Source organism: Neovison vison, chromosome 8, assembly GCF_020171115.1.
Source record: "Neovison vison isolate M4711 chromosome 8, ASM_NN_V1, whole genome shotgun sequence".
NCBI lineage: Eukaryota > Metazoa > Chordata > Mammalia > Carnivora > Mustelidae > Neogale > Neogale vison.
In genome coordinates, this window is record NC_058098.1 from 118,819,082 (window position 1) to 118,831,777 (window position 12,696).

The 12,696-nt window shown below is 43.0% G+C and overlaps 1 protein-coding gene across 2 annotated transcripts in view; it reads left to right on the forward strand.

The window, feature by feature from the left end:
* Positions 1-522: 522 nt before the first annotated feature.
* Positions 523-12,696, forward strand: part of MEMO1 (mediator of cell motility 1) — a 115,693-nt gene continuing 103,519 nt past the window's right edge. Inside the window, exons 1-2 of one of the 2 annotated variants that reach the window (XM_044261819.1) lie at positions 523-811; positions 1,254-1,331. In XM_044261819.1, coding sequence (XP_044117754.1) covers positions 538-811; positions 1,254-1,331 — 352 coding nt within the window. In that variant the 5' untranslated portion in view covers positions 523-537. Of the gene's footprint in view, positions 812-1,010; positions 1,332-12,696 lie in introns of those variants that run through there. The other variant, XM_044261818.1, reaches the window with a different exon arrangement.

The window sequence follows — 12,696 nt, forward strand, 5'->3', positions numbered from 1 at the left end:
CAGCTCTCGAATATATTATCCCCTCTTCATAGATGAGAATAACAGGGTAGCTATATCACGCTTGAATCTAATTAGGGAGTTAAGGCATGCACCTACATCCGTATAAAATGAAACAAGATAAATGTTTACAGTGTCAAAGCCAAGATTAGGTGGTAAGGGTGGCCCCGTGAAGCAAAAACTAGCATTTGCAGAGACCACAGGCACACTACCATGTGCCTGCTTCTACAAATGAACTTCCCAGCGTGGCCACAGGCTTGCATCCCTAGGATTGAGACCTTGGGGGTGTGAAGCCACTGAAGATTCGTGTGTATGAGGAGGTGGGGTGAGGAAGAGACGAACTGTCCCTTTGGAAAGCCGCAACGGCGCGCCCTCGGTGCTCTTCATTTAAGGAAGTTGGCTGGGGGAGGGGGCTTGCCCTGCGGCTGCGTCCTGCCTCCCGCCCCCCCGCCCCCCCCCGAGCCGCTGCTGCCGCTAAACCCCGGAGAGCGGAGCGCGCACGTTGAGATTCCTCGGCGGGCCTGGCCGCGGCTGCTGGGCATGCTCAGTGGGCAGGACCCGTTAGAGTGGCGAGTAAGGAAGCGTTGGCTCTTCTCTGGGTCTGCCTTCCCCGGTTCAGGCCCCGGCCCTGGGCTTTTGTGTGCGCGGAGCTGCAGCCGCCGCTGCCTCCTCGCGGGGCCGCCCGACCCCAGATGCCGTCTGGCCTGTCCGGTTTCCGCCGTTAACCTCGCCGCGCGGCTGGAGGAGGAGCGGGGCGGGGCGGGGCCCGCGGGCCGGCGGCCGGGCGGGCAGGAGGGCCCTGCCGGGGGTGGGGGTGGGTGCGGGGAGTCCCGCGGGGGGTGGGGGGAGGGGGCGGGCGCGGAGTCACGGGGGTGGGGTCACCGGCGGTGGCTCGGGGAGGCCAGCCGGGAGGGGAGGGGGCCGTGGGGGCGGCTCGGCGGAACCAGCCGCGGCTGGGGAGCAGCGGCGAGTCCGGGGGCCGGGGCCGGGGCTTTCCGGGCTTCGGTGAAGCCGCCGCGGGCCCCATCTTCCGGCGGTCGCCGGAGTTTGTGGTGATTGTTGCTGCCGCCGCCACCGCCCCGGCTGCCATCTCCTCCTCCTGGGCCGCCGCCTCCTCCTCCTCTTCCTCCTCCTCCTGGGCCGGGCTGATCCCCTCCCCGCTGCCGCCTCCTCCTGGGCTGGGCCCGTGGTGTCTCGTCCCCTCGCGGAGCCGCTCCTGCCGCCGCCGCCTCCTCATTCATCCTCGTGCACCATAGGCGGCACAGGCACCAAGATGTCCAACCGAGTGGTCTGCCGGGAAGCCAGTCACGCCGGGAGCTGGTACACAGCCTCAGGTAGGGCCCCAGGCCGGCCGGCCCGTCAGCCCGCCGCCGCCGCCTGGCCCGGCGCCCGGCCGCCCGAGGTCGGCGGCCCGGCCCCGCGCGGCGGCGCGAGGACCGCGTGGGGAGGGAGCGGCCCGGAGGCCGGCCTGGCCGCCTCCCCCACCCGGGTGGCATCCCGCCGGGCAGCCCGGGGCCGGACGCCCTCCGGCTCACCCCGGAGTTGGGCGAGAGGGAGAGTCGCCGCCTTGGCAGCCCGCTCCCTCCCTCGGGACCGGGCTCGATTGCAGAATGTGCTCCCGGAGCTCCCGGACCCGAGCCTACTTGTCGCCTCCTGGGGCTCCGGGGAAGCGGGCGGCCGAGCGCTGCCACCCCCGGGAGGACGGTTCGCCCGGGCGCCCGAGCCCGGCTTCCCCCACCCGGATCCGCGGGAGGGACGCGCGTTCCTGTGCTCGCGGTTGCTCCCCGCCGGCGGTGCGAGAGGCGCCCGCGACCCGGGCGGTTCTCTGGGTCTGGCCGTGAGCGCCGCGGGCTCCGCTCACCCGTCTCCTGCGAGGAAGTCTCGTCCCTCTTCCGCCGGCGGCTCGGAGACGGGCAGCGTTCCCCGCACCTTTCAGGTGCTCGGCTGCCTGGGAAGGAGTGCCGGGTAGTACTTTTTCACGCTGCCAGACGGGAGACGAGGTCTCCGCCTGCGAGGTCTGGCAGAGGAGGGCCTTTTCTGGGCTGTGCCGCTCCTGTGTGTTGGGGGTAGGGTGGAAGTATTGCCAAGCAGTGGCTTGGGGTGGCCTCCCAGCTCTTTTGTCAGTGTTTTCATTGTTACTGTCATTCGCGGAAAGGGGCAGCTGGAGATGGCATCAGCCCTTTGCTCAGCAGCCTCGCCAGCCTCCAGTCGCTCACCACCGAGCAGGTGCTGGAACTACCTAGCGAATTAGATTAGGGTCTGCGCGAATTCAGCCTTCTGTCGACACTGTCTGCAAACATTTTAGACGTCTTTATGTAAGAAAGTCTAGGGACTTGCCCTTTAACGAACGTCTTGTTAGGACGACTGTTTCCTGGGATTACTTTCAGGAGTCACATTTCTGGTAAGTTAACAAAGAAAGTTACACTGTGATTCCTAATAGTGTTCAGTCATTTGCTGTTGGCTTGTCAATAACTAGAGCTAACTTTACTGTGGATCATGTTTCCTTTTGCACATAGCTGGGTTGGGTAGTGACATGGCTTGTGAGACAACAAAGATTTGGAAGAAAATTCATTTCTCTGAAGTTGCTAAACGGACTCCCATATACATGCACTTTACTGACTCACTGAAGATTTGCTGTGTTAAGTAGACACAAAAGAATCCTAATGATCGGATTTGCGAGCCTAACAGGTAGCTGTATTTTTGTACTAAGCAAGTGACATTTGGCTTCCCTTCATCATCCTAAAGTACTTCATAAACGTTTAATCAATTCCCACAGTCCGAGAATGTCAGTTAAGCTTTTCTTGTTCTGCATATGGGGATGTGCCCAAGACTCGGTACTAGCCAGTGGCAGAACAGAAATTGAGAAATAGAAGAGTCCCTGGCTCCTGAGCTGGTCCTCCATTAAGTGCATTATTAATATTCAATTTATCAATGCATAATTGTCTTTTCTGGGTTACAAGTCAGCAAGCTGCTTTCTTCAATGTGTTTTCAAGTCCCAGTTTTCACTTTCATGGCCATCTTTTGATTTATTTCTTTTGGTTTTCTTTTCTATATCTTTCTATAAGTGTTTTATACTTTTTAATGTAGTTTGCCTTGAAATTTGGGCAAATGATTCTGGAGGAGTTTTTATAGATTCTTGAATATTTTTTGGGTAGTAAAATAAAGTATGGCTCACACTTTGGACTTGAAAAGACTTCTTCAGTAATCGCAGTTATAAGAAGAATCCTTTAATCCAGCTCAAAACATTCTCTGATCATAGCTATTTATCAGTAGTGAGTGAAAATGAACTTTTTTTTTACAGTGTTATATTAGTTTTAGCTATAAAATATAGTGATTCAACAATTCCTAAAATGGACTATTTTCTTAAAAATTTGAAATGTAATGTTCTTTCCCTAAATACTCAGTGAAATCAATAATGCCATTTTGATAATTTGAATTGTCCTAGAGAAACTTATTGTTAAAAAATTCAAAGCATGTGTGGCGTGTGTGTGTGTGTGTGTGTGTGATTTTAAACTTAAGTAGTAATAAAGGGTGAATTTAAAGCAATGTAGTTGTTAAAGCTTATTTTATATTTTAAAAAATATATAACTTATTTTATATTTTAAAAATAATAATAAATAATAAAAAATAAATGAAGTAAAAATAGTTAAGTAAACTTTGACTTGGTCTAGTAACTTACTTAATAGTATCGCAGTGTGCCTATGTTGGTAACATTGACCAATGGAAAACTTTTACTCCTGTTATTATTGTTTCCCTAGTGAACTTGCCTTTCCCTCTGAAAACTTGAGTAATAGGAGAGACAGATGTGATTGTGGATTGTCATTCTATCCTTCCTACAGCATTCAGATAATGTCCATAGAATTAAAGTATTCACTTACTGTTATAAGTAAGGATGAAATCACATTTGCTTCAGTTACATAGCTAGCTCAGAGGAAAAAAAAAAAAGTGTGTGTGTGTTTAAGTATATATTATGTATATATACACATATATGCTTTCATTTTTATTTATCTCTTGTTATATGCTAGCCCTTTGATAGAAGTATAAATTGTTCTTTGTTCTCATAGAATTTACAGTTTATTTCAAGTAAGTCATAAGATAGCAAATAAACTTTGGATCCATTGAGGTAGTGCTTTTAGGAGTTCTGAGGATTATGGAATCACTTCAAAGTAGGATTTGAATTGTGGTTTGAAGGAATGATGTTTAGTTCGGTTAGAGGGGAGAAAAGAACATTGGGGAAAACCACAAAATACAGAGGCAAATAATGTAAGGAGGTCAATTTAGTAAGAATGTAAGATTCGTACTGGAGTATATAGTTCTTGAGCCCGGAGGAGTAGGTTGGTGCTAGAGTCTGGACGCCTGTGAGGGCTGTGCAGTATAGTGGTTTGACTTGCTCAGTAGGCAGTCAGGACCAAGGGAGAAGTTTCTGAGTAGGGAACTAATATGGAAGTAGCATTTTAGGAAAATTAATCTCCTGGGAAGGTTAATCCTCACTTCTTTACCCGTGTATAGCAGGGATCAGCAAACTATGCCCACAGCCCAGATCCAGCCTACAGCCTTTATCTTGGTCAAGTCTACTAGCTAAGAACAGTTTGTAATTTTCAAAGGGTTTAAAAACAAACATAAACCAAGAAGTGTAGTAGAAACTGCCTGCAGCCCATAAAGCCTAAAATATTTATTATTTGGCCCTTTAGAGAAAAATATGCCAACCTGTAGTGTAGATTAGTGGTTTTCAAAGTGCGATTTCTAGACCAGCAGCATAATGTGTCTAAACTCTGTATTTTCTCTATATTTTGTATAGCTTTTATTTTATTTTAGGCTCTTACTATCTTCTGTCAAGACAGTTACAACTGCCTCTTAACCAGCCTTCTTTCTACCAGCCTTACCCTCCTTCAGTTCATCCTCTATATCACTCCCTGAATAATCTGTCTGACCACATAATTCCTTTGCATAAATCTTATTGACCCATCTTGCCTGTTGGAAAGGTCTAAATTTCTTCATGACTTGGCATCCTTCTATCTCTTGGGCCACTCCTTCTCACCCCATCCCAGTCCTTGTTTTTAACACCCTTAAGCAACATGTAGCAGCTGCACTTGTTTCTTTAAATACGCTGTGCTTTTACACAAGCTCTTTGCTCTGTTGGAATGCACTTTGCCTGGATAATTCCCACTCCTTTAAAAAGACTCAGGTGTTCATACCCACACGAAGGCTGTCTCAATGCCTGACCTCTCCCAGGATGTTTTGTTGTTCCTTTGTACTTCCATAATGTCCTGTGTGTATCTCTGTACATTTATTTGGTTTTCTGTATGTGTGGTTGTCGTCGTCTTTTTCTTTCTTCCTTTTTTTAAAGATTTATTTATTTTAGAGAAAGAGGGAGAGAATGTGCATATGAGTGAGGAGAGGGACAGAGGGACAGAATCTCAAGCAGACTTCCTGCTCATGACCTGAAGCAAAACCAAGAGTTGGATGCTTGACTGACTGAGCCACGCAGGTGCCTCCGTGTGTGTGGTCTTCTATAAGGTTAGGAACTCCTCGAAGCTAGGAACATTGTCTTGATCATTTTTTGTGTCTTAAGTACTCAGCACAGTAGGTGCATAGTAGGTATTCAGTAAGTATTTGAATGAATGAATGTTAAAGTGCTTGGCATAAAGGAACTATGGACAAAGATATTGATTATTTCAATCCTGAAGAGCAGTGGGGGTGATAAAGGACTACTGCTAGTTAAGTCTCTGAGTATGGTATCGGTGAAGAGTGTTGCTTATGGGAAAGGATTAGAAATCCTGATTCACCAGCTGGGTCCCCATTTTATCTAAGATTTTCATAGAATCGTGACATGCATATAGAAAAATGTACAACTAGATGAATTTCCACAAAATAAGCACATTTATTTAATTAGTACCCTGCTCAAGAAACATATCAGTACTGGAATCCCCAACCCTTACTGTGTTCCTGCTAACAGTAGAAAAGTTTTGTCTGGTTTTGAAATCTACATAAAATAGAATCATAAAGTATATCTTATTTGAGCTTCTTCTGTACAATATTAAATTTAGGAGATTAACACTTGTTGTGGTTTGTTTCTTCTCATTGCTGTATTCTGTTATGTGAATGTACCATAGCTTACCCATTCTACTGTTGGTGGATGTTTGGTTGTTTTGCCGCAGTGAATTTATTTATGTATGTATGCAGGCTCCATACCTAGTGCGGGCATGGAGCCCAGTGCAGGGCTTGAACTCACGACCCTGAGATCCAGACTTGAGCTGAGATCAAGAGTTGGATGCTTAACTGGCTGAGCCATCCAGATGCCCCTGCAATGAACATTTTTGTACTTTTTTTCCCCTGATGAACATGTATATCCATTTTTATTGGTTATGCACCTTAGAGTAGAATTATTAAGTCATGGTTATGGTATGGTCATTTTTAGTAGATTCTGCTAAAGTTCTGGAAAGTGTTTTTACAAATTTACACTCCCACTACCAATGTTTGAGAATTCTAGTTGTTCTGTATCTTTGTCAGCACTTATTATTGTCAGACTTTTTATTTTTAGTTATTCTGGACTGGTGCATAATGGTATTGCATATAGTTTTAATTTTATTTTCCTGATGACTAATGAGGTTGAGTGCCTTTTCATATTTGGGACCCCATGTTACTGGCCATTTGGATTTCTGCTTTTGTGAAGTATCTGTTAAGCCTTTTGCCCTTTTTCTGTTAGGCAGTTTATTTTTCATATTGATTTGTAGTTCTTAACATATTCTGGTTACAGTCTTGTTGGTTATGTGCATTGCAGGTATATTCAACTCTAACTTAGCTCTTCCAGGATCTTGGTGTTTTGGTGAATCAAAGTGCTTGATTTTAAAGTCTTGTTTATCAATTGGTTAGTGCTTTTTTGTTTCCATTTATGAAATCTCTGCTTGTGTCAGTGTCATGAAGTTACTTTTCTATGTTTTCTTTTAAAGGCTTTATCCTTTGACCTTTCGTATTTAGATCAAGAATTCATTCAGGTGATAGCTGTATGTGTATGGAGTAGGTACGTTACATAAATTTTTTTGTTGAACTAAATGTAGATACAAATCAAGTAAAAAAGTATACAAATCAAGTGTACAGTGTGATAAATGTACACAAATTCAACATACTCTAACCTGCCCTTTAGATCCAGAAATAGAACATTTTCAGCTTTCCAAAAGGATACATTACATTTTAATGTTCTTGAAATTGGTATATCTACGTTAGCTATTTGTATCCAAGTATGTGTTTAATGTGGGGGCTCTCCCCTGCCCCCGCACCTCCCCGTGAAAATGGTTGTTATATTGGTGGTACCTCTTATAATTACTGGTGTCCTAGAAAGTGAAATGCTTTCAAAGGACATTCTTGAAACGTTTGTATAATCTATATCTTAATTGCAGTTTTACTTTTTGAGTTGTTTTTATTCATTTTGCCGTATTTCTGAACATTTAATAAAGTATATCTTGGTTCTGTAGTTGGAAAACCACAACTGTTTTATTTTTTTGATATGTGCCTTGAGTTTCGAGTGTCAAAATACATATTGGTGTGTAAAAACTTAAAGAACTAATAAAAATGTTCTTCTTTGAAGAAAAGAGATTATATATTTAGATTAAAAATTAACATTTTTGGATTACTAAATGTGGTGTTTTGTATGCTGATTTTTCTTTGCATTTCATCCTGCTGATTTACTTGGAGAAGGGCAAGACAAAGAAAGAACAAACTTAATAGGCAAACTGTTGAGATTATTGCTCGATTACCTCTGGCTCTTTTTCACTTTCCTTCTTTTTTCTCATATAATTTCCAAATAAAAATCATCTTCTTTCCTAACTCCATGGTGTAGTTTGTATTTATCTGTTTTGGGGGTTTTGTCCTTTTGAAAGACAAAAATGAATAACAAAAGTATCTTTCATTAAGCTTATTCCATAGGTGCATTACATATATTTGTATATAAACTGTAGTCCTCAAAAGGATCTTACAAGGTTATTATCTCCATTTATGGATGTGGAAACAATGACTCAGAGAGGTTGACTAACTTGTTTAAGGTGTAGAAAGTGGAAGAGGGACTCCAGGGAGCAGTCCGACTCCAGAGAGGTATGGTGAGATATGCTCTCCCAAACATTGACTTTTTCTGTTCCATTTCAGATTTTTCTCAAACTTTTGACGTTTACCTATACTTGTATATGATTTATGGTTTATAAAGCATTTTCTTATATATTTTTGATTTGCACAGTAATCCTGTGATTAGGTATAGGATAGGTAAGGCAGGTAGGGCTTTAATCTACCCGCTCCTTGCTATCTTTGATGAGGAACTAAGACTTGGAGGAGGCTAAAACTGCCCGAGTCATGCTACTGATAAATGTTGAGCTAGGATTTGAACAAAGGACTTCTGGCTGAAGTCTGCCGTTTTTTCTATTTGTAGTGATGTTGGAGTAAGAGAGAAGTCGAATTGTTTGGAATCAGTAAGCATCTCTATAATTGTTAAGTAAATATCTTAGTTTATAGAATAATAAAAGTGTGACTAGAAACACTTGGGAATATTGAATATTATTCATGGAATATAAATAGTGACACAGGAATTTTTTTTTTTTTTTTTTAATTAGGCTAGTCCGAGAATTTGATTCGGGCCTAGCAAAACTTTTTTTTTTTCCTTAAGATTTTATTTATTTATCAGAGAGAGAGAGAGGGCGCAGAGCATGAGTGGAGGGGGGTGGGGCAGGGGGAGAAGCAGACCCTGAGTGGGGAGCCTGATGTGGGGCTTAATCATGAGATCATGACCTGAGCTGAAGGCAGATTAACCGACTGAGCTACCCAGGTGCCCTGGGCCTAGCAAAACTTGACATTTCTGGAGAGGCTTAACAATCAGTGATTCAATATGAATAAACCGAGTTCTTTGTGAAAGGTACTGCTCTAGGGACTAGTTTTGTAACAGGAGATGAAACATAAAAATCCCTAGAGTGTGTGTTCTATTTGGAGGAGACAGACAATAAATAAGGTAAATAAGTAAAATATATAGTATATTAGATACAGGAAAGTATATAATATTTGCTTTATAATAAAATAAAATAAAGCAAATAAAGCAGAGCTTGCTGGTATGTAAAGAGTTTTAAGGATGGCAGAGAAGTTTGCAGTTTTTAAAATAACATTGAAAGGGAAGACTTCACTTGAATGACATTTGAGTGAAGACTTGAAGTAGATGAGAGAGTGAGCCTTGCATTCTAGACGATTTTAGGGGCTGGAATAATTTTAGGCTGAGGGTCCTGCAAGTTTAAAGGTCGTGAGGCTAAAGCAGGCTTGGAGTGTTTGAGGAACAGTGAGGAGTCCTTGGCCACTGGCACGAAGTGACCTGGGACAGAGCAGTGTGATAAGAGATTCAAAGTAAGTGGCTGGAGCAGAGAGGCACAGAAGTGATGTGGTCGGGTGAGTCTTGAAGACCACTGTAAGGGCTTTCGTTGAGCAGCTTTTGGAAGGTTTTGAGCAGGTGATGACATGATCTAATTCAGATTTACTAGAACCACTTGACTGCTATTTTGGTCCTTGGGGAGTGGTGAAGGCTGTGGCAAGGGCAGAACTGGAGAGACCAGTTGAGGGGAAAGCTCTAGTCCAACTGGACTGAGGAATGGCAGGGGAGGTGGGTAAGAAGTGGTTGGTTACTGGATAGATTTTGAAGGTAGAGCTGAAAGGATTTGCTGCCATACTTGAAAGTGGGCTGTGAGAGGAAGATAAGAGTCATGGGTATTTCTTAAGGTTTATCCCTTAGCAATTGCAGGAGTGGAGTAGCTACCATCTGAGGTAGGGAAGACTTAGAAAAAAATGGGGCGAGGCAGGTTAGGATGTCAGTTTTGGTTTGTTAAATTTTAAGATGTTTACAATCACCTGGCTACATGAGCCTGGAGTTTAGGGCAGAGGCCTAGATTGGAGATGTAAAATTGGGAATTATCATTATATAGATGGGTGGTTTTATTTTATTTATTTATTTTTAAAAGATTTTATTTATTTATTTGACAGGCAGAGATCACAAGTAGGCAGAGAGGCAGGCAGAGAGAGAGGAGGAAGCAGGCCCCCTCCTGAGCAGAGAGCCCAATGTGGGGCTCGATCCCAGGGTCCTGGGATCGTGACCTGAGCCAAAGGCAAAGGCTTTATTTAACCTACTGAGCCACCCAGGCGCCCCATGGGTGCTTTCAAAGCCAAGTGTCTGGGTGAAATCACCACAAGAATGAGAATAGCTAGAAAAAAGGTTCATGACCTAAGCCTTAAAACATTTCCAGCCTGAACAGGTTGGGGAGATGAGGGAGATCACTTAAGAAAGGCAGATTAAGCATCTCAGTAGGTGGAGAATGAGATATCCTGGGAGCCAGGTAAAGAAAATGCTTAAAGACATCTCAGCACAGTTTTCTTTACAGAAAAAACTGGGCGTTTTTTCTTTGACATACACATTTAAGTCTGGTGTACCGCTGCTGTAGTCTTTGACATTGTTTATGGTTTCCAGAGCTTCCTTACTGGTTGCCTAGTTTCCATTCTGTTCTTTACACAGCAGAGAGAGGGAGATCTTTTATTATTTTTTTTCATTTTTAATTAATTAATTTTTAAAATTAATGTATAATGTATTATTCATTTCAGGGTACAGGTCAGTGGTTCATCAGTCTTAAACAACACCCAGTGCTCACTACAACATGTACAACATCAGCCAGTCACCCCATCCTCCCTCATCCCTACTCACCAACAACCTCCAGTTTGTTTCCTAAGAGTCTCTTATGGTTTGTCTCCCTCTCTGGTTTCACTTTTTGAGAGGGGTATCTTTTAAATATATGAATGAGATAATATTCTTTTCTCAAAGCCCTCCCCTCATACTTAAAATCACATTCACAATTTTTACTGATGTTTAGAAGGTCTTACATGCTCTGACCTCTGCTGCATAACTTTCTGATTTCATCTCCTAGCACTTAATCCTTTATGCTGTTCTGGCCCCTTAACTGTTTCCCAAATATGTCAGGCTTATTCCTACTTTAGGACTTTTGCAGGTACTTCATAAGATTGGCTAGTTCTAGCTGAGTAGCCAAGGAAAAGATCTTTTTATGGATTCCCTTATTTTGCTAGTTACATCTAGGAGGAGAAATAGGAAGAGGTGAAAATGGGTGGGATAGCTTTTCCCAAAGTGTTCTGAGAAACAGTAGTCCCTGGAGATGCCTTTGCAGAAAGGCTTTATGGTCAAATAAGTTTAGGAAATGTTGCATCTGTTTTTCTCCCCTGGGCCCAGACAACTAACAATAGACTTGTTTTATGGCTCATTACATGGTCTATCTTGGTGAATGTTCTGTGTTCATTTGAAAATAATGTATGTTTTCTGTAGTTGTGGGGTGGAATGCTTCCTAAATGTTAATTAGGTTAAGTTGGGTTATTGTATTTAAATCTTTTATATTCCTGTTGATTTTCCTTATTTTATTATTTATGTTAATTCCCGAAAGCAGTGATGAAATTTCCAGCTATAATTCTGGATTTGTGTATTGTTGCTTTTAGTTTTGTTGATTTGTTGTTTCCTATAGTTTGAATCTCTGCTATTTGATTTACATGTTTGGGATTGTTTCTGGAATTGACTGTTATTATGTATGTTCCTGTTTGTATCTGGTAGTAATTCTTGTTCTGAAGTATTCCTTGTTTTATAATATAAAGCCAGGCCAGCTTTCTTATGGTTAATGTTTGCATGGTACATGCTTTTCTCTCTGGGTCAGGGGTCACCGAGACTACCTTCAGGTTTGATGATTCCTTAGAAGGACTCAAAGAACTCAGAAAAGCTGATATATTTACAAGTATGTTTTATTACAGAGAAAGGGTGCAGATTAAAATCGAGGAAAGGAAAAAGTGCATACAGTGGAATAGAGGAGAAAACAAGTATAAGGGTCTAGTTGTCCTCTCAGTGGAGTTGCTCTGACAGTGTTTAATTCTTTCATCAGTGATGCATGACAACAAAATGAAGTCCTGCCAACTGGGGAAGCTCATCTGGGCTTTGGTATCCAGGGTTTTTATGTGCCGGTGGTGGTGGGGGCAGTGGGAGGGTACTATTGGGGAACAGTTGGGGGGGCAGTCTTGTAGGCATGAAGCACGGTTGTGACTTACCTCAGCTAATCAGTCTTCAGCACTCCTGTCTTTTGGAGAGCTCATAGTGATACAGTGTGGTCCAGGGTACCAGGAAAACAAAAACAGGCATTTACCATAAATCACATTCTTAGTGTGAACTATCTAGCAAGGCCTTAGGTATACAAAGACACTTTTTTTTTATTGGGGTAAAATTGTCTATCTTACACAAAGTTGTCTATCTTACTAACTTTTAAGTGTACACTTCTGTGGCATTAAGTGCATTTGTACAATTTGCAACTATCACCAACATCCATCTCTAGTATGTTTTCCCCAAGTGAAAGTCTGTACCCATTAAAAACCCTGACTTCCCGTTGACTCCTCTCATCTCCTGGCAACCACCATTCTACCTTCTCTATGAATTGCCTATCCTAGGTGCCTCAGTTAAGTGGACTTATATAGTATTTGTCCTTTTTTTTTTTTTTTAAAGATTTTATTTAAAAAAAAAATAAAAAAAAATAAAGATTTTATTTATTTGACAGAGAGAGATAACAAGTAGGCAGAGAGGCAGGCAGAGAGAGAGAGGGAAGCAGGCTCCCTGCTGAGCAGAGAGCCTGATGCGGGACTCAATCC